The 26156-nt window shown below is 45.1% G+C and overlaps 1 protein-coding gene across 2 annotated transcripts in view; it reads right to left on the bottom strand.

Annotated features, from left to right (window-relative positions):
- The window catches only part of SSH2 (slingshot protein phosphatase 2), a 104951-nt gene that overhangs the window by 28825 nt on the left and 49970 nt on the right, over positions 1 to 26156 (bottom strand). For both annotated transcript variants that reach the window (XM_076354880.1, XM_076354879.1), the window contains 2 exons: positions 7935 to 8038; positions 3019 to 3083 (listed from right to left, as the gene is read on the bottom strand). In XM_076354880.1, the coding sequence (XP_076210995.1) occupies positions 3019 to 3083; positions 7935 to 8038 (169 nt within the window). The remainder of the gene's footprint in view (positions 1 to 3018; positions 3084 to 7934; positions 8039 to 26156) is intronic.

Raw genomic sequence — 26156 nt, forward strand, 5'->3', positions numbered from 1 at the left:
TGGGGGCGGAATAGCAAGTACAGGCAGGAGATGGTGTTGACCACGTCTTCTAGACTTGTCCAATGGGACCAAAGACTAACAGAAACTACCCAAATGCTGATGCCAGCAGACAGACATGCTCTGTACAGCGAGAGACTGTGCCCCACCCCACTTCTTTAGGATAAGTCATGCTAAAACCAGCCTTATTTCCTTCTTGCTCCTTGAGTCACTGGGATTCCTTTGAAAACACGGAAGATCAAGGTGGTCAGGCCTTCAAGGTGTGAATTCTGCCAAAGACGGCTGTTTCTACAACTAACCACTTGTAGCAAAATAGAAAGGGTGCTCTTCAACCTAGAAGAGCAAGCAATCACCAAGGTCTTGGTGGTTAAAGTCATTATCTACATTAGGAACCAAACCTCAAACAGAAACATAAAGACTTGCCTAAAACGGGAGGAGGCGGACAACAGCTGCCCTGTGTCCGGGCCATCCACACACGAGCTCTATTCTGCCTCTCTTGAGGACAGTCCAGCAGCAAGAGGATTAACATAATCTAACTCACCTTGCTAAACCAATTTGGCTAGCAGTAATAGGAAGTGTGGTCTTAATGCAAGACCCTTTAGAACAGGGCTAGACAAACAGCGATCAAAGGTCACGTAGCTTCAAGTCAGTCGGGTGGGATTTTCAGAGGGCCAATTAAGAGAAACAGGGCATGGCTTACTGTGGCTCTCTAGATTCAACACTTACAGCCTTCCCACAAAGCAAAGAACCATGATTGGAGCAGATAATGAGTTTTGCTAAATTTACTAGAATAATAAAACAGCAAACTTGACATCGTAAACCAGCCAACCTCAAAAGTTACTATCAGAGCTCTAACATGCCCATCAAATCACAAATTGGTCTCTAACCTTTTCATTAAGCTCTAGTCCATATGCTCACCCAACAGTAGGAGCACACCAAGTCAGTGGTCTGACGCCTTTTAAATGAAGATATTTGAAATCCCAGTCAATCTAGGGAGGATGGCCTAGCTTCAGGGACTGATGAGATAGAATGTTCTTTCTCAACAGCTCACCTACATAGAGATAGCTTTCTCATCAATTTGGGGAGGTTATTTATAGTCTGTTCATGAACAAGAAGTCCTCTGTAGTCCTTTCAGGGCCAGCAATGCTTTTCTTGGTTTTAGGCTCACCTAAACACAAGCCAGGTTTATCTTCTGCTGCATTCTTGCTTGGTCAGAAGTGTGATGTGGTGTTTTACACCAGCCCTTATGAAGAGCATATTCCAAGAAGTAAGTTCATACTGACCTTTCATCTTTTTTGTGCTATACGATAGTAGATGTTTCATACAACACATTTCTCATTGGGATATTTGATTTGAAGACAAAAAAAAGTGCCCAACTTTCTGAAGTCTTTTATTACTGAACACATGTGAGTGAACAAGTCCCCACTTTGCTAAGCTACAGGAATACGTTCAATCAGTTTGCACTCTTAACTCATTTTCCTCCTTCCTACTGACCTTACACTGGTACCACTGCTCTAATCCTGCTCTCATGGAAGGCTAAAAAACTCTGCCAATAGCTCCAACAGAAACAAGAGTTGTTCCAAATATTAAGTGTAGGTTTACAGAGGATTAGATTCCTCTGCTGCCCTCTGAGCTGTGAAGTCTGCCCTCCAAATGACAGCAGCCAATGCAAGAAGAGAATGCATTTCTCTCAGTACTGTTTATATTTCAAATCTAATTTGTATCTACTATTTTATGAGAGAGTCTATTGCAGCTCTGCACACCCTTCATTCGTCAAGAATCAATTAAATTCAAGTAGACTATCGAACTTAACCTCATGCAAGATTTCAGCATTCCAAACGCAGCTCCCAACAAAAGGGTTTATGTCTCAGCCCACAAAGTCCTTATTCAGCTGTTAAGGCTAATTTGTCCCAAATCACACAATGTAGCCAGTGATATTGCTGAACAATGATTTGTTCAATAGCTTCCAATGTTCTAACCCTGGCTCAGATTTTGAAAAGCACTGAGAACTCCTATTCCCATCACTTTCACTAAGATTTTAGTGACAGCAAGGTGTGCCTGATGAAGTTTGGGAGTAGGTCCTTTATTTTGCTTACAAAGATTGCTTATGGCAAATTATTTGCAGTGGTCATTTTTAAGGCTAAAGCATTCCATAGTAACCTTGGCTGTTTCCTATCTATACTCGTAAGATCAGTCCAGCTCCAGCACAGCTCAGGAGGATTCAGCAAACCAGAGGTGCCAGAATAACACTTCTGATGCTGGCAGTCCTACTTTGGGCATACGTTGCTAAGAAGCACCAAGACAACACAGGAAAGAAACTTCGGGCTACTGAGTGATGAGAGGTGCAGATACACTTCAGTCATGCCTGACCTTGTAGAGCACTTCAACATGTCCTAGACAAATTCCTCACTGCTCTTCTTTGGCTTCTGGAGGTCTTTAGGACTGCATATCAATGCTATAAACAGCAATGCCTAATTTTCATTACATCGTTATAGGAAGCAACCACCCAGAAAAGCAGAAAGACAAGGTTCAATATAGGCACATACATACATACCGACATGGGGATCCTACATGCTCCTTCCTGATAAGCCATGGACTTTTGGGATGCAACTAGTTAGGAAATCAGAGTGAGCAACACAACTGAACTAACGTGGAAGGGCAAGTGTTCATGCCGGTCAGATATGTCACCTACTCTTGATTTAAATAGGACACAAGCTAATTTACCCAGCTTCTCTGGCTATTGTTACAGCACTTTTTGAGAGCCTAAGTACTCAGTACTTGGTTCAGACAAAGGCAGTCTTCTAGCCATACAATTTGTCTCACTGAACAGCTAAATAAGCAGGCCTTTCATAATTAGCTGCTTTTTTACCTTTGTGGTTGCAAAGAGGACTCCCCAGACCCGCTGATGAAACCACTCAAACATACACACACCACTGCTTTCATGAGTTACACAGGTGTATTTGTCAAGCGGAACTTCACCTTTATATTCGTTAACAGCAGATAAGCAAAAAGCCAGCCTACCAGTCTGATGTTGTCTTCTGGGCGGAGCAGTATGAACATGGCCTGCAGGTGTTGCTGGAGATCCCCTGCAGGAAAGAGGGAAAGGTGAATGCGCAAAAATAGTTTTAAAATCACGTGCAGGTTCCCGGCTGTCCAGCCAGAGCAAACGTCCACCAAGAAACCTGACACGTCACCGTGAGCATTGTCACTTCCACCCACTCAGAGATGACAAAACTCCATCGCTTAGTCAGGTGCTCTTTGCTCCATGTGGTCACCTGTTCCCGTCCTACCATGCTCTCTCCTGTTAAATCCTGTTATCTTTTTAACAGAGGTAAAAAAAAGCGTTTCAGTACTCTTTGTTCCTTTAAAAGGCAAGGCAAACTAGGTAGAAACGGACCCCGTCCCATGGTTCAACATCTCATTCTACTATGCACTTCAAATCAGGAATCTGCCATTTCTTTTACACCAACTTATTACTTAGTGCAGAACTGCTACCTAGACAAAAGTATCCCCTTTGAAGTGAGATTCAGTCCTATCTTAGAGCAGCGCATGACCACATACGCTTAGGTACCAATCCCACCCAAAAGCAGCCGAGAATTGCCACCTGAAAAATCAAGCAACCACAATTTTTCCTAGAAAATGCTTGCTTCACTTTTACCGGTGAGGCAGAGGAAGACTGAAAGGGGGGGGCGGGGAGGGGAATCACAGTCATGCAGTAACTTTAAAGTCTTCTTAAAAAGAGCTGAGTGTCCCAGGTTCCTAAAGCAGCATCTGAAAGACAAGCGAGATGCCTTTCTGTTGGTACTGCCACACTGACTTCTCAGCACTCTTCCCTGGCCTGTAGAGAGCCAAGAGTTTCTCTGCTAAGCACATTAACTTCTGACTGTCAGTAAGCACTAACACCTCCAGCAACGGGCTGTTTTTTCAATCGTTACCTGGAAAATTCATCTGCATTCCCAGAAAGGAGAGTGCAAGGCTGCCAGGTGGGTGGCACAGATCGGCAGGAAGAGGAGCCTTTACTCTCCCATCCTCTCCCACTCCCCCACAGCCGGGAAGCTGAGTTTAGGCAACACTGCAGGGAAGAGCACGAATGCTGGAGCAAGTATTCAGCACGAGTGGCTACGAGAGCATTTTCTAGGAAGGTTGACCAACCTTCCTGACTTCCCTTTCTAATTCATCGGTGGTGCTAGAATCCATGCTATCTCACAGACTTTCAGAAATAAGGAAACCTCGGACATGGAGCAGCATCCAGAAGTGCCACAAAAGGGAAGGGGAAGAAAGGAAATGCTGCCCAGCGAGAGCGTGGTACCTAGTTTCCAAATGATTTTTATAGCTGGTGAAACAGCAGGGCTGAAGGGCTGCTGCAGCCTCTCTCCTGACGGGCAGAGGTAAGCTCGTGTGGAGTGGGCTACGCAGGACATGGTATTCCCTGCTCTCCCCTTCCTTCCTTCCTCTTTGAAACATATTTCAGCATATGGAGAATGAGTCAATGCCCTGGGACTGCATTTTTAACTGGGGGTGGGAAAAATTGAGGCACTCTGCAGCGCTAGGGAAGTCACATACAACGTACCAGCAGTGACAAGCACCTGACGCTACTTCCTGCCCAAGGACAGTGTTCCCAGCGCTGGAGTGGCTGGCACGTGCCTCCCTAAACAGCAATTATTTAGGGAGATAGGTAACATAGGAAAGGCCAGCTCATCCATCGGATGCTTGTCCTCCCAGGGGTGCGGTGGGAAACAGGATTTCCCCACGTCAACAGCAGTGCAGTCCTGGCAATGCTGTTCAGTTCCAGCAAGTTTCAGCTGCTAGCGCAGTGGGAATCGGTGAGGACTGGACTCAACAGGCAAAGGTCCCTCTGCTTCAGGTGGCACCTCCTGCCTGCAGCCTGGAAGAGCCCAGCAACTATTTGACTCATGAGGCATTCACATGTTTTAGGCAGCTTGAAATGGAAGATGCTTCACCTCAGTTTTTCCCTCCCAAGTGTAACAGTTCCCACCTATTGATGCCAGTAATTCAATATCAGGAACCAGTGTAAGAGCTGAAGTTTCCAGAGTTAAAAAAAAAAACCATCACCAGGAATACTGGATTATCTCAATACTTAAAAAAAGAGAGGAAGTTTCTAAGACAACCCTTTCTGCAAGACTCAGTCAAGGAGCTCCACTACCCCTCATCCTCAGAAAGTTTATTGCACCCCTCCCTGTTCCCCAGCCTGCCCTGCCAGCCTTGGGAGCTCCAGAGCTGGAAAGGAAAGTATTGCTTCCTTGGTCAGCTTTAATCGACTTGCAGCATTTTCAGTCCCAAACACACAAGGCATTTTGTAAGCTTCCTGGATTAAGAAAAAGCAAAGGAAAGGTTTTAGCATGCCAGAATCAGCACAAAGATATCACATCCTGTCCTACGAAGAGCTGTCAGCTTCGCTGGCATTCGTGGCATGACTGCTGCTTCCTATCACATTGTCCAGCAACGAGCAGATGCTTTTGTTTCCTTCAAGCTGGCAGGCTAGGTGTAAAACATCAGCTGGAGTGGGATATTAAAAGTGATTTACAGTATCCCAGAGATGGCAAAAGCCCCAAGGAAGTTGCATCCTTTTCTGGCCTCCTCCAGCATTGCTGGAATGCAAAAGCAAAGCCCACCATCCTACAGAACACAGCCCGTTTGCCAGGTGGCACGGGGCACAGGACCACCCAGCAAGAGGAGTGTGGACAGCTGGTACCTTATCTAGCCAATCTGCCAGCTAGTGATTTCCATTGCTGAAGATGATACGATTAAAGAAATGGGTGTGAGCATTAATTATTTCCTGTTACGCATTTACTCTTTATGCTGGATTCTAGCACCTCTGATGAAATAGAAAGGGAGGTCAGGAAGGTTAGTCAACCTTCCTAGAAAATGCTCTCATAACCACTTGAAACACTACTGCATCCATAGGTGGCAATTTCATACTGGAAACTTATGTCCGCTCTCCACCCCACTTCTAATTTTGTGTGCCAGAGAAGTCACGAGACACACGGGAATGAAAGTTGAGCACAGATTATCAGAGTCCAAGAAAGGAGACAGTTTTCTTCGCCACATGCTCTGCCAGCTCACTGCCAAGAGGCCGGTTCACCTCTCAGATCCACACTCTCTACATCACTGTTTTAATTTTGGTGGCACAGATGTTTTGCTCAGGACGGAGACACATTGATCCCTTGGCGTCTTGGTCTGCTGGCATATATTGTACGTTAGAAAAGTTCACAGAAAAGAAAGATGGTGCACACTCATACAAAGGTCTCTTTTCAGTGAAATCTCCAAGCACCATAAAAAAATACTATACCATTCACATCACTTGACAAGCAGGGAAACTGAGGAAAGGACAAGTACTGATGCCTCATTAAATCTCACCCCATAAGCTGAAGAGACAGGAATAAAGAGGGTCTTCTAAGAACAAAAATCCCACCCCTTGGGCAAGCCAGCCTCTTAAATTTACAAAACATCTTGCTGTAAGCAATTACAACACACCAGATTTGCTTTCTTGGCAACCTGGCTTCTAAAAGCTCTGAGCTGATTAGACAAGCAACTATTTTCCACCAAGGTCTCCAGACCCCATGTAAGTCAGCTGTAGGCAAGTAGATGAGGCAGCAAGAGAGACTCAAAGCCGTTTGCGCTGCCTTGCACAGGTTCACAAGGAAACCCATCCAGCGGGTCTCCTCTGCAAGGTAAAGCCAAGACAGCAACTGACCTGGGCTTCTATTATGCAGAGGACTTTGGAGAGATTAAAAACCAAGACAGGTCAAGATAAACTTTTAAAAGACTGCTGACTCTACTTTCACGCTGAAGACCATTTCACTTCAGTCTCAACCAGAAAGGCCAGGTTTAAATTAAATTTCAGAACAATTTATTTTCTTTTGATAACTGGTAATTAATGCATCTCATTCAATTTGGGTACTGCTTGGACTATGTCTGAGTGGAAGTATGTAATAAATTGCCTTTTGACTTGAACTCTTTCTATAAAGATGTTTGTAAACAGATTTTGAGGTGGACCAGTCATCAGGTAGGTAACTCTGCCGGATATAGAGCTGGATGACAGTCTGATGGTATCAAAGTACAAAGAAATCTACTCCTGGAACCAAACAAAATCACCTTTTGGTGATCACTTTTTGGCAAAGGAAGTTGACTCCAGCCTCTGTTTCTGTCTCTGTCCTATATGCAAAAGCCTGAAGGTCTCAATGTTGTTTTTTTCCTGCTGATTGTTTAATGGAAGGGAACCTCCCCCCCACTATCTGATCCCTGTAAAACACCATCAGTGAATAAGCACCACATACACAATGAAAAACAACCTACCCTGAAATGTTTGAGTTTCATTATTCAGACTGACTTTTCAAACAGAGAGTCTAAGCGAAAAAAAAAACCCAAACCCACAAACAACTTTCAGCCGATAAAGGGGGTGGAATTATGACTGTATTATTCACTCTGCTCACACGTCTGAAAAGTCACACTGACTGTGCTCAGAGGTTTCTTCACTACCATGTAGAGGTAAGTCTCCTCCCTTTCTTCCATCATATCCGGTTACTTTCAGGTCAGGAAGGACAATTACTCATCCCAATATCATAACCTCAGGTTTCCCAGTGCAATGCACGAAGGTTTTGATTCCAATCCTCCAGCCCCTCTCTCATACAAAAATTATAGGATGGTATTTTGGGGAGCAGTTGTTCTCAGCTCTCTGTGATGTTACGATTGCTGCCCTAATGTCACTCATTTGTTTGATTTTGCAAGATAAACAAGAGAGTACCGAAACCTTTTTCTTCCTATCAGCATTAAATATTGCAGTCATGAGACTGGCAGGTCATACACACCTGGTGTAAACAGAAATGTGTGTCATCTGGTGAGAACGAACCCAAGAAAGGTGGACTTGGAAACAAGAATGAGCAGACAAGCCTCAGCCGTGGCATGCAACACGTTACCTGCATGCTTGTTGCGCCTGTGACTGATCCTGGGAGTAGACGACCCATTTCCTCTCGGCAGGAAGAGAGCTGCACCTTTCACAGTGAGGAAGCTTTCGCTGATGCTGCAAGGGAAAGAGACAAACAGTAAGGAAAACTCTGTATTGTCTTTAAAAGGAGAAAAGCAATGGAACAAGGCATTGAATGCATGCTCTGTTCTTTTGCAAGGAAGCGATTTAGACTGAATTGCTTTGTTGGTAAAGAACTTTCCCGCCCGTAAGTAGTGCAAACATTCAAAGCATAACTGAGAACAACATGAACAGAGAAACACTGAAAAGCAGAACATATGCCTGCTGTTCTGCCTGCAGACGTAGAACCTGAGCAGCAGAGGGGATTAACCTATGGCTATATTTTTGATTGGAAAATCAAGATGGGAGATCCACATTTCTAAATGGCGATTAATACAGCAAGCCCACGCATCTCTATAATTACGGATTCTGTTAACCCTGTGCTTTGTGGTTGAGACACAGCTGATGCCCTGCAGAAACAAATGTCTCCCTTCAGCAGTTAGCCAAAAGAAAATTAGTGTACATAACAGATTAAGAAATCATGAAACTACTGTCTATGAGTCGTATGATAATTAACTCTCAAAGACTTATAAATTAAAAGCAAAACTGTAACGCTGTTGAATTCAGACATCACTTACTGCCTTGATTTTGCCCTTTCTGAAGTCACATGAGGAGAGCGGTTTGTGGAAAGGGGCAATAAAGAGTTCTCAAGTTCTGTGGAAGAGCTGATATTTTAAGCACATCTTCCAGTAGTTTTCTTAGAGATGCTGTGGCTCATGAAAAAAGCAAGAGACTACAGATTTTGCAATTAAGCCATCCTGTTGCATAGTTAAGGGTTTCTGCTTTTCTCAGAATTGGTAAGACAGTCATACATGCTTTGAAGAAAGCCAGAAACAATTCTACAGTCAACAGGATGGTTGACGAACATGATAAGACAGGATGGGAGAGTCCCTGGCATCGTGCACCCCAGCAGCTCCATGACTTGAAAAAGACACTGGCTTGTTCTCTTCAACTGAACAAGAGACTAGGAACTTCTTAGTTCCTTTCTCTGCTTAAACAAATACCAAACCTAATTATTTATTCCCTTCCTTTAAGAGACAAGGACCAGGAAATAATAATAGAGTGAAAAACCCCGCCATATATTTGAAGAAATTCCATGCTACAAACTGCGGGTGAACGCTAGAACATGCTAAGTCACCACCCTTCACAGCTACTTCCACTCTGCAGCCTAAGCAAAAGCTAACTGCTGCCTGCAGCCCCTACTCCAGGGACATGTTTCAGTAGCTACTCAAAGGCAGGCGTACACCTAAGCACGACCGAAGACAACAGCGCCACAGAGAAATCAAACATGACCAGGAACCAGGACACAGCATGGCATGAGCCTGCGATCTTCTAGTTTCATGATTTGAGGTTGACCGCTTTAACAATAGGCTTTGCTGACTACGTTTTTATAGCTACAAGAATTATAAAAGCTTGTGTTAAAGTTGGATTTCCCCCTAACCTCAAGCTCATTTCTGGGCACCTCCCCATTTTCCTGATGGGGATATCAAAAAAATAAAATTTTCTGAGCTCCAGCAAAGCAGATGCATACACTCAGAAAGACCTTCTTTTTTAAGCCTGTAGCACATCCCGATGTTATGCGCTGTCTGTCATAACCTCAGCACTCCTCCTTACTGACAAAGTTTCTCCCAGGACTATTTTCTAAAATTAAACCAGATGTCAAACATGCACTGGATGTTTCAATAAAACTAGAATTTTAAAAAGGAAAAATCACTCATCCCAAATTAAAATGGATCAGAGATCTTTACCTACGCTAAAGTTTAAAACAAAACAAAAAATAAAATTTAAATTCATTGGGCTGAATGAATGAAAACACTGAGCACAGATGTTTCCTCAGACCCTTCTCATACAAAAAATTTTGACTGAGCTTTTCTAGCTTTTGGTGACAAATAGATCCTCTGAAAGCCCTCAAGCTACACAGTTTCTTAAAGCCCGAACTTGAGAAACACAGAGTTATCCTGAAGCCACTAACTTTAAAAAAATTAACAATAATAGTAATAATAATATCATCATCATTCTCCCTCACTTAGCTTGAACATGTTTCGATTCAGCAGTGTCCTGATGTCCTGAAGAAGTACACTTCTGCTTTCAGACTAGCACCCACAAGCGAGAATGGGGCAAGAGAACATGCTGTGCTTTGCTGAGCCTCTTCAGGAGACAAGACAACGATGCAGAAAGAGTGAGAAGACATTCCCCCCTTCTCCTCCTCCCTTTACAATCTCACCACAGAGGCAAATGAATTTCAAGCTGCACAGGAGGAGAAAGAGTTCAGCAGTCACAGCCAGTTTTCACATAGTTAATTTTATCAGCAAAGCCAACAACTAATATTAGCAATCCTTTAGTCTGTGCCTGAAGTTTCCCCAGAAGGTTGAATTAGCAACTATTTTTAGTGGATAAAGCAGCATGTAGCAAAAGGGCTGGGAGGTTAAAAATCTTCTCACTCCATCACTTTCCCTTATCACCAGCACTCGCTGTCAGCCACCTGCCTGGAGAAGAAACATGGGCAGAACTAAAGAGATTCCCATCAGGTACATCCTTCCAGGAGGCCACCTTCTCTCCTAAGGCCATGGAGAACCTTGTTTTGGGCCATTAACCACAAGTAACAAGTTTGAGTTGGTAAGGCTAGGGAAAGGGAATGTAATTTCCCATACGAAGAGTTGGAACAGGTGAGGAATGTGACAAAGCAGATCATTCTTGTAGAGCAGGGAGGTCAAGCAGGCAGGGCAGCACCTCCCGCAGGGCAGGAGCGAATGCAGGAGATGGCCATCAGCACTGTTGGGAAAAGAGCAGATCGGCGGAGACAAGAGCCTCGTCCTTCTGCCAATTACAGACACTCACTGTGCGGACGAGGGCATGGCACACTATCGGCACTCTCGGCATCACCTGCCATGAACTCCTAACACCAGACACACAACACATCCCATCCAGCACAGCACCCTAGCAAAAAAGCCCATAATACACAAACACGCAACCAAGCCCTTGCTCTGAGATTCAAGCAGTAAAGAAAATTTTGGGAGGAAAGGCAAGAAGTTTATAGAAAAGTCCAAACAGCTGTAATAATAACTACTGGTGAAGCTCAACACTGTTCTTTCAGGAGATGCTGATTTTGGTGCCTGTGATGCACTACAGGGACAAAAAAAAGCAATCGCTGGCCTGACATCCCCTGTACCACCCACAGCTGGCTGCTCCATTTGGGTCCACCCTGCCTGGATAGCCCCAGCCGTGATCTTTCCCAAAAGCATCATACTTCAGGGCAAGATCACCTTTGGATACTGCCCCCAATATATAAGGGGAGAGGATTCCTCCTGTAGGACGCTAACAGCAGGCCCCACTCTGAGATGCTTCAGAAACACAAAAGGTAGAAAAGATGTGGTGAAAAGGACAATTAGAGGCTCAAAACAACTCATGATGTGGGACTGTGCTCACCGTAACAGCAGAGCCATGCTACCATCCACTACTGATTTTACCCTGCTGACAGCTCGATGGCTTCCAAGCATAACCTGGGCTTTGAAATACTTCATAAAATCTGGTTTGCCAGAGCCTACTGGAGCTTCAGTGCTCTTTGAAACAACCTCCTGGAAACAGAATGGGTATTAAAAGACACTAAATGTGGTTAGGAAGAAGTTGAGTCCAGAAGAGAAGACGACAGGGAGCCAACTTGGCAGAGGTAACAAAGCTGAGTTGTATTTTATCAGCACACCAGGCTCGTCATCAGTCCTTTGTGCTACACAGTGGCTTTCTTCTGGAGAAGACTTTCATAGATATGTCCCAAGTAAGAGTTATTAAAGCTATAAGCAACCCTCAGCACTACAGCTGTGGAAAAAAAAAAGCGCTTCTGTTCCATGTTTAGCCCGTTCACCTCTGAAGCGAAGTAGCAACCTTAAGGCCACCAGGGATGTGCTATTTGTAATTCATTGCTCACTGGGAAAAGAACCAATATAAGCAGAAGACTTAAGCAACTCCTACAGAAATTACTACTTGTACCAATTTTTCTCCTAGGCAGAAGAGATTTTGTAGAAATTGTACAAGGCACATCATCAAAACTATTTAAAGCCTTCTGCACAAGAAGCATAGACATTCCCCTCAGAAGACCCAGTTTCTAAACAGCAGTAACAGCACGAAGCAGAAGCAATTCCCGCACTCCCCGACTTGCTGCCCAGCAGCTGAGCCCCTCGTGCACGACAAAAACACTGCATGGTTCATACCAAATTCTCATTATGCTACAAAATCAGGGAACCACATAAAACTTACAGATGGCAAACAAATAGTGAATGCCTTCCCAGCTGTTACCCTGCACAGCTCTGTTCATAAACTGCAAGCACAAACACCAAATAAACTGTTTTGAAGACACAAAAGAGAAAATGTTACTGGTTTATGGACTATGCCAAAGCGATGCGGTAACACGAATCATCTGACACTTTGCCATGACCCCGCCGTACAATGCCTTCCACCTACGGGGCTGCTCAGCCGGGGAGCTGCTCGTCCAGAGGGCTGCACCACCAGCCAGGAAGTAGGTGAATCTGCACCACCCACCAGTTTTCAACAAAAAATTCTCAGTCCTCAATGTAAAATACTCAGAAAGGAACCTTGTAGTCTTCTTCAGAAACTATTTCATAAAGAAAAGAGAGAAAACCTTTTCAGAAGTACAGCAAGAAAAGCAAAGAGGCACCTGAACAGCTTCTGGCAATGTTTTATCCTAATAAATGCTTAATTAAGTTATTGCGAGCCTGAGGATGACTTTCCAGTTGGCTCTACTTACTCATCAGAGCAGTTTCCTTTACAGCAGGCTCTGTCCCGTCCAGCCCAGCCCTTAATCGGGCACTTGCCAAGTAGCACAACCAACAGAGCTGGCACCATCCCCTGAAAGGTTCAGCAGGAGAAGTCTTCCCACCGCTGTCACCTCCTCACCAGCCGTGCCCACGGCACGTACAGGCAGCAACATGGACACTGCAGGCAGGTCACATCTTCCTGTGCCATTCCCCCTCACCCTTAGAAGAAAGGGGGAGATTAAAAAATGATGGGATAGGGGAAATGAAGATTTATTCAAACGTCAAGTATCTTGAAAAGTCCACTACCTGCATTATTTACAGAAATACAAACATAATTTCTCTGTCAGCCTCAGGTATTTACTAACCAGAACCCTGCAGAAAAGTGCTCTTTTTAGCAGCATCCTAGCAGTGTTTGTGAGCTATGTCTCAGCACTGGGAGGCTGCGCTGGGATTTCAACGCCAAGCCTGGCTCCAGCTGTAGCTCCCCATGACAAGACCATTGTGCAGTAACTACGGAGGCTTCCAAATCCTGAGCAAACAGAGGTTTTCCTAAAGGGCATCTCTTGGGACAAAACCACCACCCAGCACAAGCTTTGCAAACACAAGAAGCTTGCTGGCAGGACTGTGCACTGCCAGGAAGGGCTTCCAGTTTCCGACCCATCTGCAGGACATACCCTTCCCCTCCAGCAGCCAGTTAGACCAAAGGCAAACAAAGAAAAGCAGAAACACTGACTGAAAGCAGGCAGGCAAGTCTGACAGTAAGGAATGTCACAAGTTAACCCTGGTGTTCACTAACTGGGAGCATTCAGCAGCCGAAGCCCTGAAAACGGGAAGTGTCAATGCAGACATCTGTGCTAAAGCGCTGGTGATTTCAGCTGGGAGCCCGCTCTACCAAACACTGCTCACGTGTGCAGCGAAAGGCAGCCCCCGTCTGAAGAGCCAGCAGCTAAAGAGGCGTAGGACGGGGAAGAGACACACTGAAAAAGAGTGTCTACTAGGAACTGAAAAAAATCTTGCATGCCCAGTTACTTCCCCTCAGTTTTAAGCCAGGCTGCTCCCTCAAGAGCCCCCCGACATTTTGCTCTAACATGAGAAGCCAGAGCGTGCTGCAGGGGGGGAGTGCACAGCTCTGCATTGCACATCTCATCTGCTGCCAGCTCAGCTCTGTCATCCTCCTTTAATCCATAGGCTGCAAAACACAAAACCAAGAAAAAGACCAAAATTCAGATGCTGGCGGGAGTGATGTAGCAGGCAGCAATACTTAGCTCATTCCCAAGGCTGTGGAGCCAGGCGTGGAGGAAGGGCAGCCGGGGACATGAGAGCAAGCTCTTGTAGCATGCCAGGACTCACCCTGCAAGAGCAGCAATTCCGACTGCAGCTTGCTGTGCCTGGTGTGGAAAAAGCTACAGGAGGGCAGGCCGAGCAGCCTGCTGTTTTTCTCAGCACCTCAAGCCATTTCCCTCCCCTTTCCTGCTCCCCTTCCCAAACTGGCTGTTTCCCTTCCTCCGCAAGCAGGCCCGGGGCACGGCATCACACCTGCTCCGGGACCGGGGCTCACCGCCAGCCTCCCCCAGCCTCTCACTCACTCCACCCGGCCACAAGAAAAGTCCTGGTTAATGAAGCATCAGTCCCCCAGCCAAGGGTGCAATGGTGGCTGGGCCTGCAGCTGGAAGTATGTGCAGCCTGGCAGCCAAGGGCATTTCTCCATCAAACCACCAGGTGAGAGCATCGCACACCTCCAGCATCCCTCCCTAGACAAGCACCTAACTCTTTCACCTTCTCTGTAGTTTGTTTTTCAATAAACACCATCCCTATTTTCCTTGCCTGCTTTTTAAAGCACCTGGTTTAATAATTGCCTATGACAACAGCATTAGCAAATTATATAGGAGAGCAATGTTTGGCTTCCAGTTTAAGCCTTTGTTCCTAGGCAAGTGATGAATGCACCCAGTTCTCTTCACACAGAGGCCAGATCTCAGAGCTGTGCAAAACAAAGTAGTACCAGTCACTAATAAAAAAAAAAACCAAAACAAACCCCACTAAACAAAAAAACACCACAACAACAGGGAAATGGAAAAGGCAAGGATAACTCAGGATTGCTCTACACTGACATTTGTATTAACAGGGTCAGCTGGCAGCACACACAGACAAGTCTAGGCTTCTCTGATATCCAAAATAGAAACAAACCCAGGGCAGAGCAAAACAAGGGCCATGACTTACCGAAAAGGGCTCTGTAACACTGTCAACAGAGGTGACAACATTGAGGGCAGGGAGAGAAAGGGGAAGTGGTTCTCCAAAGGCTGTCTCGCCACTCAGCACTTTTGCAACTTAAGAAACAGCACAAGGAGAAAAACAAAGCAAGCGTGGGAACCCAGTTCATTGCAAATGTTTGACACAAACTGCATTTTTAGCAACATCTGCATTTGTGCCTTTTTTTTTTTTTTTAAAGGAACTGTCTACAGGCACTTCCTCTGCTCCAAGGTGGGGCTCCCTGGAGAGAGAATTCAGCTGCAATGACACAGACAGGCAAAATCACAGAATGCTCTGCAATGCCAACAGTAACTCATTTGTACTAACTTATCTACTGATCCCTTCTCACCATAGCCAAGTCGCCTTTTCCCTTGCTTTGGTCTCTGATATTGACATCTGCTGAAGCTGAGCTAAGGCAACAAGAACAACTTACAGTTTGCTAGAAGATACCCAAAGGTGAGGATGATGGGGGTGAATCTGAACTCTAAAGGCATTCCTTTTACTTGCTCCGAGGAGAGAATTTATGGTAAATTCAGAGAGGGCACAACTTGCAAAAGGGAGCACTGATGAGCATGGTTGTGTTTGCAAGTGAAGAGCAACCACTTCAGATGCACAAAACAACCATGCTCACAGACACAGTTTCAGAGATGGGATCTAACCAGCCTCAGGTCATCCAACAAGGCTGTAGGGAGTGTGACGCCCACTCAATACCCTACTGAGTTAATGGTCTACAAGTCAAGCCCACTACTGGAAAAAATAATCACGTACACATGCCATGAGTGCTCCTCTGCCACCAGGACCATTTGAGTTGAACTCCAGAAACCATTTTGCAAACTTCAGAGTCAAAGCAGCTTGGGCAGCCTGGGTATGCTGGTAAGAGCAGTGGCATCCTTTGGAGACAGCACAGAAGACGACAGCTCTGGGCTAAGAAACTCATCCCTGCCAGAGATGCCTTGCTGTCAGCAAGGGGAGCAATGACAGCTGCTGTTTGCAGCCAAAGTTTTCAGCCCACGCAGCTGCAACAGGTCTGCACTGTGCCGAAGACCACCACAACCACCTGCAGCATTCCTCTGCCTCCCAGTGCCCTGAGTCTCGCTCTGCAGTGGAGAGCTGACCTTTGGACTCCTGCCAAATGTATTCCCTTGCAGGCAGGGCTAGGATTTATTTGTCACAGGCGCAGGAAAGCAGACTGGGTTTTGTTTTAAGCTGGACTCCAGAATAAGACATTTTATCATTTCTGATAAAAGTCAAAGTCTGCGTGGGTTTCCCGTTCCCTTCATGTACCCCTGGCCTACGAATGAACCAGCTCAACAACACACAAACTCCTAAATCAAAGGCAATGCAGGCAGACCCCTCGCACAGGCATCGGCTGCCTCCTCACCAGCCCGCCCGGCGGGGCAAACGCTGCGAGCTCAGCGCTGCCTTCCCACCCATCTGTGCGCCCATGCCTGCTGCTGACAGCTCCATATTACGTTTCACAGGGCTGCTGCTGAACGCGTGCTCATACAGTAACACACGCACAACCCTCCCTGTGTCACCTCGCTGCCGAGCCCGTCTGCATCGCTTCCTGCCAGCGCTCGGCACCCTCAGAGCAGCGGCTGAGAAAGTGAGCAAACGTCCTCGTGCCGAGGTTGGGCAGCTCATGGGCGAGCGAGACGTGCTGAGTCGCAACGCTGCTGCCGCCACCGAAACGCAGCATGGGCTGGGACATCCCGCTGCTGCACAGATCATCAGGTAATTATTTATTTCAAGGAATATGAACTTGGGCACAGACTGTATGATTCACCACAGCAATGAAGAACAGAGATACGCAAGGATGGATGCAAGCTATCACACACTGAAACGTACTCATTTCCCATGCAGCACACACAGCAAAATACTTTACTGACTGTCTACCTTGCTATACAACACTACAGGAGCCCCAACAAGCCACATGTCGGATGGCCCATAGTCACCCTCCAAGCCAGCTTCAGAGAATCCACCCAGAGAGAAGAAAAATAGTCCAAAAAGCAACAGCAAGACAAGTTGTGTAAACAAAGCTCTGACATGCTCTGGAATTCGGGTCTGAAGAGAGGCACAAACCCGTTTTCTACAGTCCGAGCACACCAGTTCATGTACCAGAAAGGGGGTGGCTAACACAATTAGGATGCTTATTAAGAAATCTGGGCACTTGGTGTTTACAGAAGAAATTCGATTCTATGCACTTTTTAAAGCAAGAGACCCAGACCGGAAGCGAGACCGTGAAAGGAATTTGTTTTACATGATAGTCCCCAAAGGCTTCCAGGTCTCCAAGTCAAGACGTTCCCAGATTAAAGCCCTACACGACATTCTTCTTGCGCTACATACCGTTTAAACATCCACAGACTTTAATGCATACCATCGGGTTCACGGAGCAGGACAGTTATACCCAAGGGAGCGCTCCGCAGTGCTTTACCACCACGTGCCGCACTCCTGCCAGCTCAGTCTGTCCAAAATCAGCCAGCTGCTGTGGTATGAACAAAATGTTTTCAGAGATATATTCTTAAAAAAACTGCAATCAACATGAGAAAACTTCATAAGGAGAATCTATCGCATCAAGGATCAAAGAAAAAAATAAATAGCTTTTTGATTAGTTATCTTCAGAAAGAACACCCCTTTGACACATACTTATCTTTTTTTCCTCTCAGAATTAACACAGTCCATGTTGATCATCTTTACACCACACAATAATCTCCTCTGCCACCAGAGTTTGAAAGTGTTGCTTTCATACACAGCACATTTCTTTTTAAACCTTAAACAATAGCTGACACATCCTTGAGCAGTTTGTTAACAATCAGCAAGCCTGAAAGGTCTCTCCCCACTACGTTTAAATATGTTTAAGACAGGATATTTTCTAACTAATTTTTACTCCGATCTCCCTGCACATGCAGGTGCAGGATTCATCGCTGTCACAGACCTGACCATGTTTGGCCTCACTGGCAGCGCCCTGCAAGAAGGACCCTCTGCTTTAAATATGACTGTAATGCAAGTCAAAGGAGACAAGCTAAGGTCAACATACTGTCCCTCCCCGCAGCAGCCAAGTCCAGGGGCACCTATATTTAGACAAAGTATGCCCAGCACTTTAAAGATGGAAGGAGACCACTGACTTGCCTGAATCACTGCCAGAGCTGGCTGTCTTCCCGGGACAGGGACAGTCTGACCAGAAGCTGGCAAGCGCCCTGGCACCCGCTCAAAGCAGGGCACCCTGTGCACCCAACACAGCCCCACACCCTCCCCGACAGCCACAAGCCCAGCCTCGCAGACTTGGAAAGAGCAGAGCAGCCACAGCCCGGACGCAGGCAGGTCGAGGAGGACATTGCTCCATCGCTTCTTTTGCTGGTTACGGTGGAGGTGGCCAGCACTGAGAGTGGCTGCGGTCAGCCGGAGAGCAGAGGTCCTGACGCCTTGCGAAGCGGCACTGTGCCAGGACTCGGCTCTACAACCGCCCCGACGCCCGGGATGGAGGAATTACGCTGGGGAAGCAGCCTGGCTCTGATCGCAGCCTCTTTGCCTGCCCTCAGTAAATACATTAATGGACCCCTGTAAATAGAGCACCAAAACAAGGACCACTCTGTCTCCACACAAAGAAATCAATGCTGAATAATAAGCCTTTTCCTCTGTGCTAAAAAGAAGCAGATGCTTGTTTAGCAAAAGCATCAAAAAAGAGGCTGTTGGATTTGACTCGTAAAAAAATAGAAGGAAGTTATTTGTTCAGTATTTTAACTTCTGCAGCACTCAGCACTTTCAATTTTCTCTCATTCTTATTGCATCCTCCCCATGCACGAGGGCTATTTGATCCCTAAATGACAGTTTCCAGCAGGAACAAGAAAATCAGTTTAGGACTGACTGTCCCTTTAGATTAGCAAAAAGGACATTCAGCGGTAACCAGCAATGCGAGACGGTTTGTGAACCGTTTCAGAGAACAGCCACGTGCCAGATTTCTTTCAATAGGTTTTGGTTTGAAATTGGAAGTCACAAGGAGCTTTACCTGTTGTGCTGATACAGCCCCTAACCAGGCTATTGATCTGCTCACCCTTGCAAATACGCCAATGTCTTCATTTTATGGAACAGCAAAGCCACAATTAAGGGAATATAAACTTTAACGTGGCTGTAAATAATAACTTGAAATTTTAATCAGTTAGTAGTGAGAAAACATCAAAGACAAAGGATCAGAAACATTTTATAGTTGGAATAGTTTCATGGATTCTATGTCTTTTCTTCAATCCAAGACAACACTTAGGAGGACAGTCATAGAATCATAGAATCGTTTTGGTTAGAAAAGACCTTTAAGATCATCAAGTCCAACTGTTAACCTAACACTGCCAAGTCCACCACTAAACCATGTCCCTAAGCACCACATCTACACGTCTTTTAAATACCTTCAGGGATGGTGACTCAACCACTTCCCTGGGCAGCCTGTTCCAATGCTTGATAACCCTTTAGGTGAAGAAATTTTTCCTAATATCCAATCTAAACCTCCCCTGGCGCAACTTGAGGCCATTTCCTCTTGTCCTCCCCAGTCCTTAGCATAAGCAAGGTTAATACAAACTTCAGATTCAATTTAAAGCTGCAAACCAAAGAAGAAATGCAGCATCACTTTGGGTTAACTGACCCAACACTGTGGGGAATGGGGTAACTCAGCCTTTAAAGACCGTCTGCTCCCCAGCAGACAGGTGACACGCCGCCTTGTCCACTGGTGCTCAGAGCACACAGCCCTCCCCTGTACAGCACACCTACCCCAGCAAAAGCCGTGAAAAGCACTCCAACGTTTTGCTGGTGTTAAGTGACAATCAGTCTCTGGAGCCATCAGGAAAAGCTCTCCAAATCAGACCATGAGATATAATTATGATGCATTTCAAAATGCAGACTCAGCATCGCTTTCCAATCCAAGTCTTCCCCCCACAGATGTAGCAAGTTCTTCCTGGAGACAACATCCCTTGTGACTCTGCTTTTTCTTTCAGCTCTCTGAATAGGGATCAGCTTACCAATAGTCCTTTATTCCTGAAATAATTTCCGTTAATCACTCACCATACACCACTTTAAACAGAAGCTGACAGACTGTGGGATGTCTAACACCACCACAGCATCTCCCAACTTAAATAAAGGCTGAAACGAAGGGCAGCCCAAGAGGCAGAAGGAACTGGGAGATTTCTAAGTAGCAGACAAGTGAAGTTCTTCAAACTGTTCCTAAGCATTGCAATGTTTTTATACAGATACTTTAAATAAAAGCAGGGAAGCAATGCCATTTGAACCATTCACTCTTCATGATATCTGCTCACAAAAAAAAGGAAATAAAAGGAAACAGCAACGTGCATCATTTTGAAGCATCACACTGCAGTTTTGCATTTATGATTCCTCAGTACAGCTGCAAATTAACCTACTCTTTTAGCACCTTAACATGACTTTCAGCTAAAGATGTCAGTGCTTAACTTCAAATTGCATTTTAAGGAGTTTCTAACAACAGAAAAACCCTGCAAAGTTTTGCTGACTAAGACTCAGACTGGAAACACATTAAATCAAGTTTTATTTTACAAGAGCTTGAACTCCGAAGAGTAGAGATTCCAGATGTGTTCATTCCTGCAAAAGTCAGGTGCTAAATTTCATCAGAATTAGCACTTTAGGCAGTTTGGCAGCCAATTTTCAGTGGTTAACTCAGGTCTTCATATTTCCTAAAAGCATGCAAACACCTTTAAAAACCACACATTAAAGTAGAAAGATCAACGGAATACTCAACACTGCTGAGTATCACAGACCGAGAGAAGTCTCTAACAAGAACAGAGTGTACTTTAGGGAAAATGCTCTTAAACGGCTTTTAAAAAGGCTCTACAACAGATATTTGCTGAATGTCAAGCTAGAGAAGCTCTCATAAAATATTTCATGATGTACTTGAAGGAACTAAGGACAAAAAAGTCAGTAACATTACAACAGCGTCAAGGTTTTGCTCTGGTGACTGTGCTGGGAAACTTGACGTCCCACCCTATCTCCCTTACGTCCTGCTGCGCAGACGCTGCTCTCCGAAACACAGGCTCCCTGCCTTGCTTATCCACCCTGGCATTTAGAGTTTAGCAATACGCACCGGCCCTGCTCCCATGCACACGCTGAACGCATCATCACATAACTCTCGGATGGATGTTTATTCTGCGCTCATCACCCCTGCTTGTTGACGAGGCACATGAATATTCCTCTGTTTGCTTTCTTACAACTTTCTCATCGTGGCAAACCAACAGGAGGGCTAGAAATGGTGATGACAAATTATTTGTTTTTATTTAGACTAACTGGCTTTCGGTCTTTGCAACATAGAGGAATGCAGCTGTTCCACTTCGCATTTGTTTTTTTGATTTCTCCATCTCTGAAAAAGCAAATAAAGGGAAAAAAAACAAACCAACCCTAACAATAACAACAGAGCCAGTGACAAACTCTTCACACACCACCACACAATGAGCCTTAAAAAACCCCCTGAAAAACCAAAACAATTCTGGGTTCATTTTAATCCAGCATCAAGTTGCAGAAAGCAAGCAGAAGACTAACAGACTAAGTTTTAGAGGACAAAGGTAAGACTAATGACAGCTTTTCCCATCTGTACCTTTGTGCAAATGAGGTTCCTCCTTAAATTATGACCTGACAAAGGTAAATTTATCATTTGCTAATCAAAATGACCCTCCTCCAGTCCCACCTGCCATTTGGAGTCTCTCATGAAACATCAGCAATACACCCAGAATACGGCTGCCCGTACCCATCCGTCGGCCACCGTCTCGACGAGCTAGAGGTGGTTGGGCCAAGACACAGGTAACAGCCCACTCCAAAGCATCCTGTCAGGACGCTGTAAGAACGGAGGCTGCAGGGCAACAAGAGGCTCAGACGAGCAAATTCATTCTCTTCACGCTGGCGAACAAAGCACAGGGAGAGAGGAAATACAGAACAGTTCATTATACATAACACTGGTGTACAAACAATTAAGTCTAAGCTCAACTCAACAGTCCTCTGCAGGGGCAGGGGGCCCAACCCACCCTGGGCACTTCGAGACAGCACTGGACCAAGGGATGAACTTACTCCGATTCATCTCTGTGCCTCCACAAGAGCCATACCGCAAAATTCAGATGTAACAAATCTGCACTTTTCCAGCGAAAAGCTGGAAGTTTAAGAGAGCGTGAACCAAACCCAGAACTGCAGAGTTACTGAGGAGATCACAGGCAGGAGAAAGCCCAGGCTGGTGGGACAATATAGACCTCATTAAGCCATTGTGAGAAGTGTGTGAACAAACTAAGGACTTCACTACTAAGTGACAAAGATCATTTGTTTAAAAGAAAGGACTAAATCATTTATGGTTCAGCAGTCTGTGGATTTAGCCTACTTGTAACAAAGGTGTTTTGAGAAAAAGCATGCTTCTTAAATGGCTTATTACAAATAAACCCAGAGACCCCAGTGGGCTGAATACAATGTTGATGAGGGCCAGATAAGTACGGGATAAACAGGAAAATGCACTGACGGAGGAGCCTGTGGCCTTAATATACCTAGAAATGACCAAATCTGAAAAGCTGCCAATGCCAAGAAGTGCTGACCCTACACAGAATGCTCACGGGCTGGATTCCTGTATCACTCCCAGCCTTCGCGAACGCTGGGGTACGGCTTAATTTTATCGTTCACCTCTACGTGTTTTTCCTTCCCCAGCCTCCCTCAGTTGCGGGCTGATGCCCTTGAACCAGAAGGTTCCTCTCTGTCCCAAAACACTTGGTTAATCCTACACAACACAGCAGTAGGTGTCTGCAGAACAACTATTGCCAGTCTCCAGTTACTCCCCTAGCTGCTGAATTAAAGCTCTGGCCCAAGCGCATAGGCAAAGCAAAGGGATGTCTTCCGAATGCTTCAGCAAAAGCACAAACATTCAGAATTAACAACAGCAGTGAATTCTACTCCATGTATTTGTGGAAATAGAGTCTTCAGCCAGCTGCTACAAAACACCACGGCTGGAAACTCAAGTTGCAGATTTACTCTGTACACATTACATCCATTAAACTGGAGAAAAAAATATTTGCTGAACTAGTTTTAAGCCCATATGGGCTGATAATTTAAATGCTGTTTGCCAGACCGATGCAGAGGAGACAGCAACTCTTCAGAGCCTGTCGCAGAGCGGGATGCAGAATTTTAAACTTTCTCTGACCCCACAAACACTAGTTAGAAGCAACATTTCAAGAAAGTTAGCCTGAAGTTGTTTAAAAAACAATGAAGTAATATTTTAGCCAGGGGCTCCCTGATGAAGGTACAAGGAAGTACAGTCCTGCAAAAAAAAAAAACCCAGCCAGCCTATTCACTGGCCCCAAAAGGTCCTTTTCTGCTGATAATCTCACTTGGGTCCTTCTGCTTTGTAGTCTTTAGAAAAATCCCAAGCATTTCCAGAGACAGGAACATCTGCAGAAGTTTCAAGAAAACACAGAATCTCAGAGGCAACCTCCACCATTCACAGCCTTTTAAAACATGAACTTGGCAGCCCAGCAGCGTGGGCTTCCTAACTAAAACATACTGCTTAAAAACTGATGGTGGTGTGGGGGTTTTGTCCTTGAAACACTAGTTTGCTGCTCAAGTTTTGATTTTACGTCTGATAACCATCTCTGTCTCTCTTCCAACCCCCCACCAGGAAGGATCAGTGAGAAAAATACCCCCAGCTTCCAGGGGAATAAAAGGAAAAGCCAAACAGGAAAAGTAGTTATGAACAATACAGCCCCGGCTTAGTTAATGATCAACTTTGGAGCATACAGCATGCTACTTTTACCCAATTACTACAACTTATTTGCATAGTTTTTCATAATCAGTCGGTAGTAAGAGGACTTTTATGCATTGCATTTGTGTTATCGCAATCAGCAAAGAAATAAAAAAACATGATAAATCCCCGACGACTCCGCTCAGTCAACAGGAAGCCCATCCACTGTGCTGGGGGAGCTCAGCTGCGCGGAGGGGTGGGCAGGAAGGGTAAGGGGTCAGGTTCCCCTGCCTGCACATTCCCATTGCGTCCTTGATGGAGTACGAGGCTGTCTTCTGCAGTCATACAAAACCTGAGGACATAATACACACTTAAATGGAAAGCAGTGCTGCTATAGTCCGTACTGATCCTACCAGCCTCTGCAAGAGATGAAGAGCTAATCAACTTGTTTCCTTATTTCAAGCACCTCCAGCCAGAGTGACCCTCAGCTCATAAAGCAACTTCGGTAACTGGAATCACTCTGCTGATCTTCCAGTCTTTTGAGCAGCTGTTTCCAAGCATCTCCTCGTCAACTCTTAAATATCATCGACTCTCAGCACAATGGTAAAAAGCTCACAAAGGTACAGCACTTACAATGGTACAGAGGCAATTAAAGATTTCCAATAACACGCTGCTTGGAGGATTGCGGTCTAATTGCTGAACGGTCAAGGTTTTTGGCAGCAAGAACATTGTGAGCAGATAAAAAGGTTGTAAGGTTTCCCATATGATAAATAAATAAATAAGCAGCTCTCCAAACAATGGCAACAGCAGCCACACACCTACCCAAGTTCCTGACTTGGCACTTGGCATAATTTAAAATTAGATGGTCGTGAAATTTCCTAGCATAAAGGCCACAGCCGCACGACAAAGGCAAACGGAAGGGGTGGGGGAGGACAAGGGCCAAGGCAGGTGGGGCACAAAGACAGGTTGCAGCAAGGAGGAGGCAATACAATGAGCCTGAATTACCCAGTGTAGTAATTTAGTGTACAGTTTGTAATTACCTGCACAGCCTGTAACTTCCTCTTACACTGTAAAGTGTTGTTTCTTCACATTACGCAGAAGAAGAAAACTGATTATGCGAGAGAGCAATAGGCTGCTAAGCCAAGCCTGCAAGAACATTTTGTGGCTACCTTTAACCTTTCGCTGAAAAGAATTCTGTTTAACTTGTGGGTTTTACTTTTTTTTTTTTTTAAAAAAAGAGCTCTGAGATATACCCACAACACTGTGAAGAAACTATCTATTCTAGCTCCTTTTTTTTCCCCCAGAGTTTAAAATATTATTATAAAAACTATCAGTTAACATCTTATAATAGAAAACACACTGATGTGAAGCAAGTAAGAGAATCATGGAAAGCAGCAAACATATTCATGTTTTTAGATCCATCTGGCTCTCAAAGTGTTGGAGGATGAAGCAGTAAACAGTATCGGAGTGCTTTAACATGTGCTCAATGTGAGCCCAGGGAGGGCTCTCACCGCTGCTTTGCAGAAAGGAAGCAGAGGCAGAGACAAAAGTATTTAAATACCCCCAAAAATGCACAAAAAAGCCAGGGGGATACAGGCACCAAAGCTAGGTGGTTAATTCTCAGGTTCAAAAGAAAGGCTAAGCATCCATCTGCATCTTCAGGCCCCGCTCCCTTGCTGAACACTGGCCTGGTGGGACTTGGCCACGGTCGTGCAGGAAGGATGTGGCGCAGCAGGGAGCAAGAGCTGGGTCTTCCCAAATCCCAAGTGAGCGCCCTGATCGCTGGATACTCCTGCTTTGCTACCGAGATAAAGTGGAAAACTGAGTGACAGAGGAATCTGGCATTATCACAGGGACACGGAAAAAACACTTCAGGGGCACCAACAATGAATGAGATACCTAAAACTTGGCGGAAGGCAGAGGAAGCGACTGCAGGCAGGAAGAACTGATCTACGGCAATTTCTCCAGGTTTATTCTGTTAAAAATTCTTTGGTATTTGCAGACTGTCTGAAGTTTTGCTTTTTTTCTTTCTATCTTTCCATCGGCTGCCTTAGAGTTTTAGTAGACCAAAGTAAATTTTGAATCGTACACACAAACTAGTAAATCAGCAGAATTCCCACTAGGTTCAATGAGAGAAACAAGACTTTCTAGAAAGAGTTACAACTATAAATTCTGAGCATTTTGACAAACACAAGTCTCTCGGACATTATTTGAATCCTTGTGAACCTGAAATGAATTAGACCCAAACCAGCTGACTACATTACTGACTAAAAGCGTCAACACAAGAGTAATTTCTGCTGATCTCTGAAAGTCAGAGCTGATTAGCCAAATACATCTACTAAAGAATACACTGAAACAGAAGTTTCTGATAACATTTGGGTCACTA

The sequence above is a fragment of the Aptenodytes patagonicus genome, chromosome 17 (genome assembly GCF_965638725.1).
Source record: "Aptenodytes patagonicus chromosome 17, bAptPat1.pri.cur, whole genome shotgun sequence".
In the NCBI taxonomy this organism is placed as follows: domain Eukaryota; kingdom Metazoa; phylum Chordata; class Aves; order Sphenisciformes; family Spheniscidae; genus Aptenodytes; species Aptenodytes patagonicus.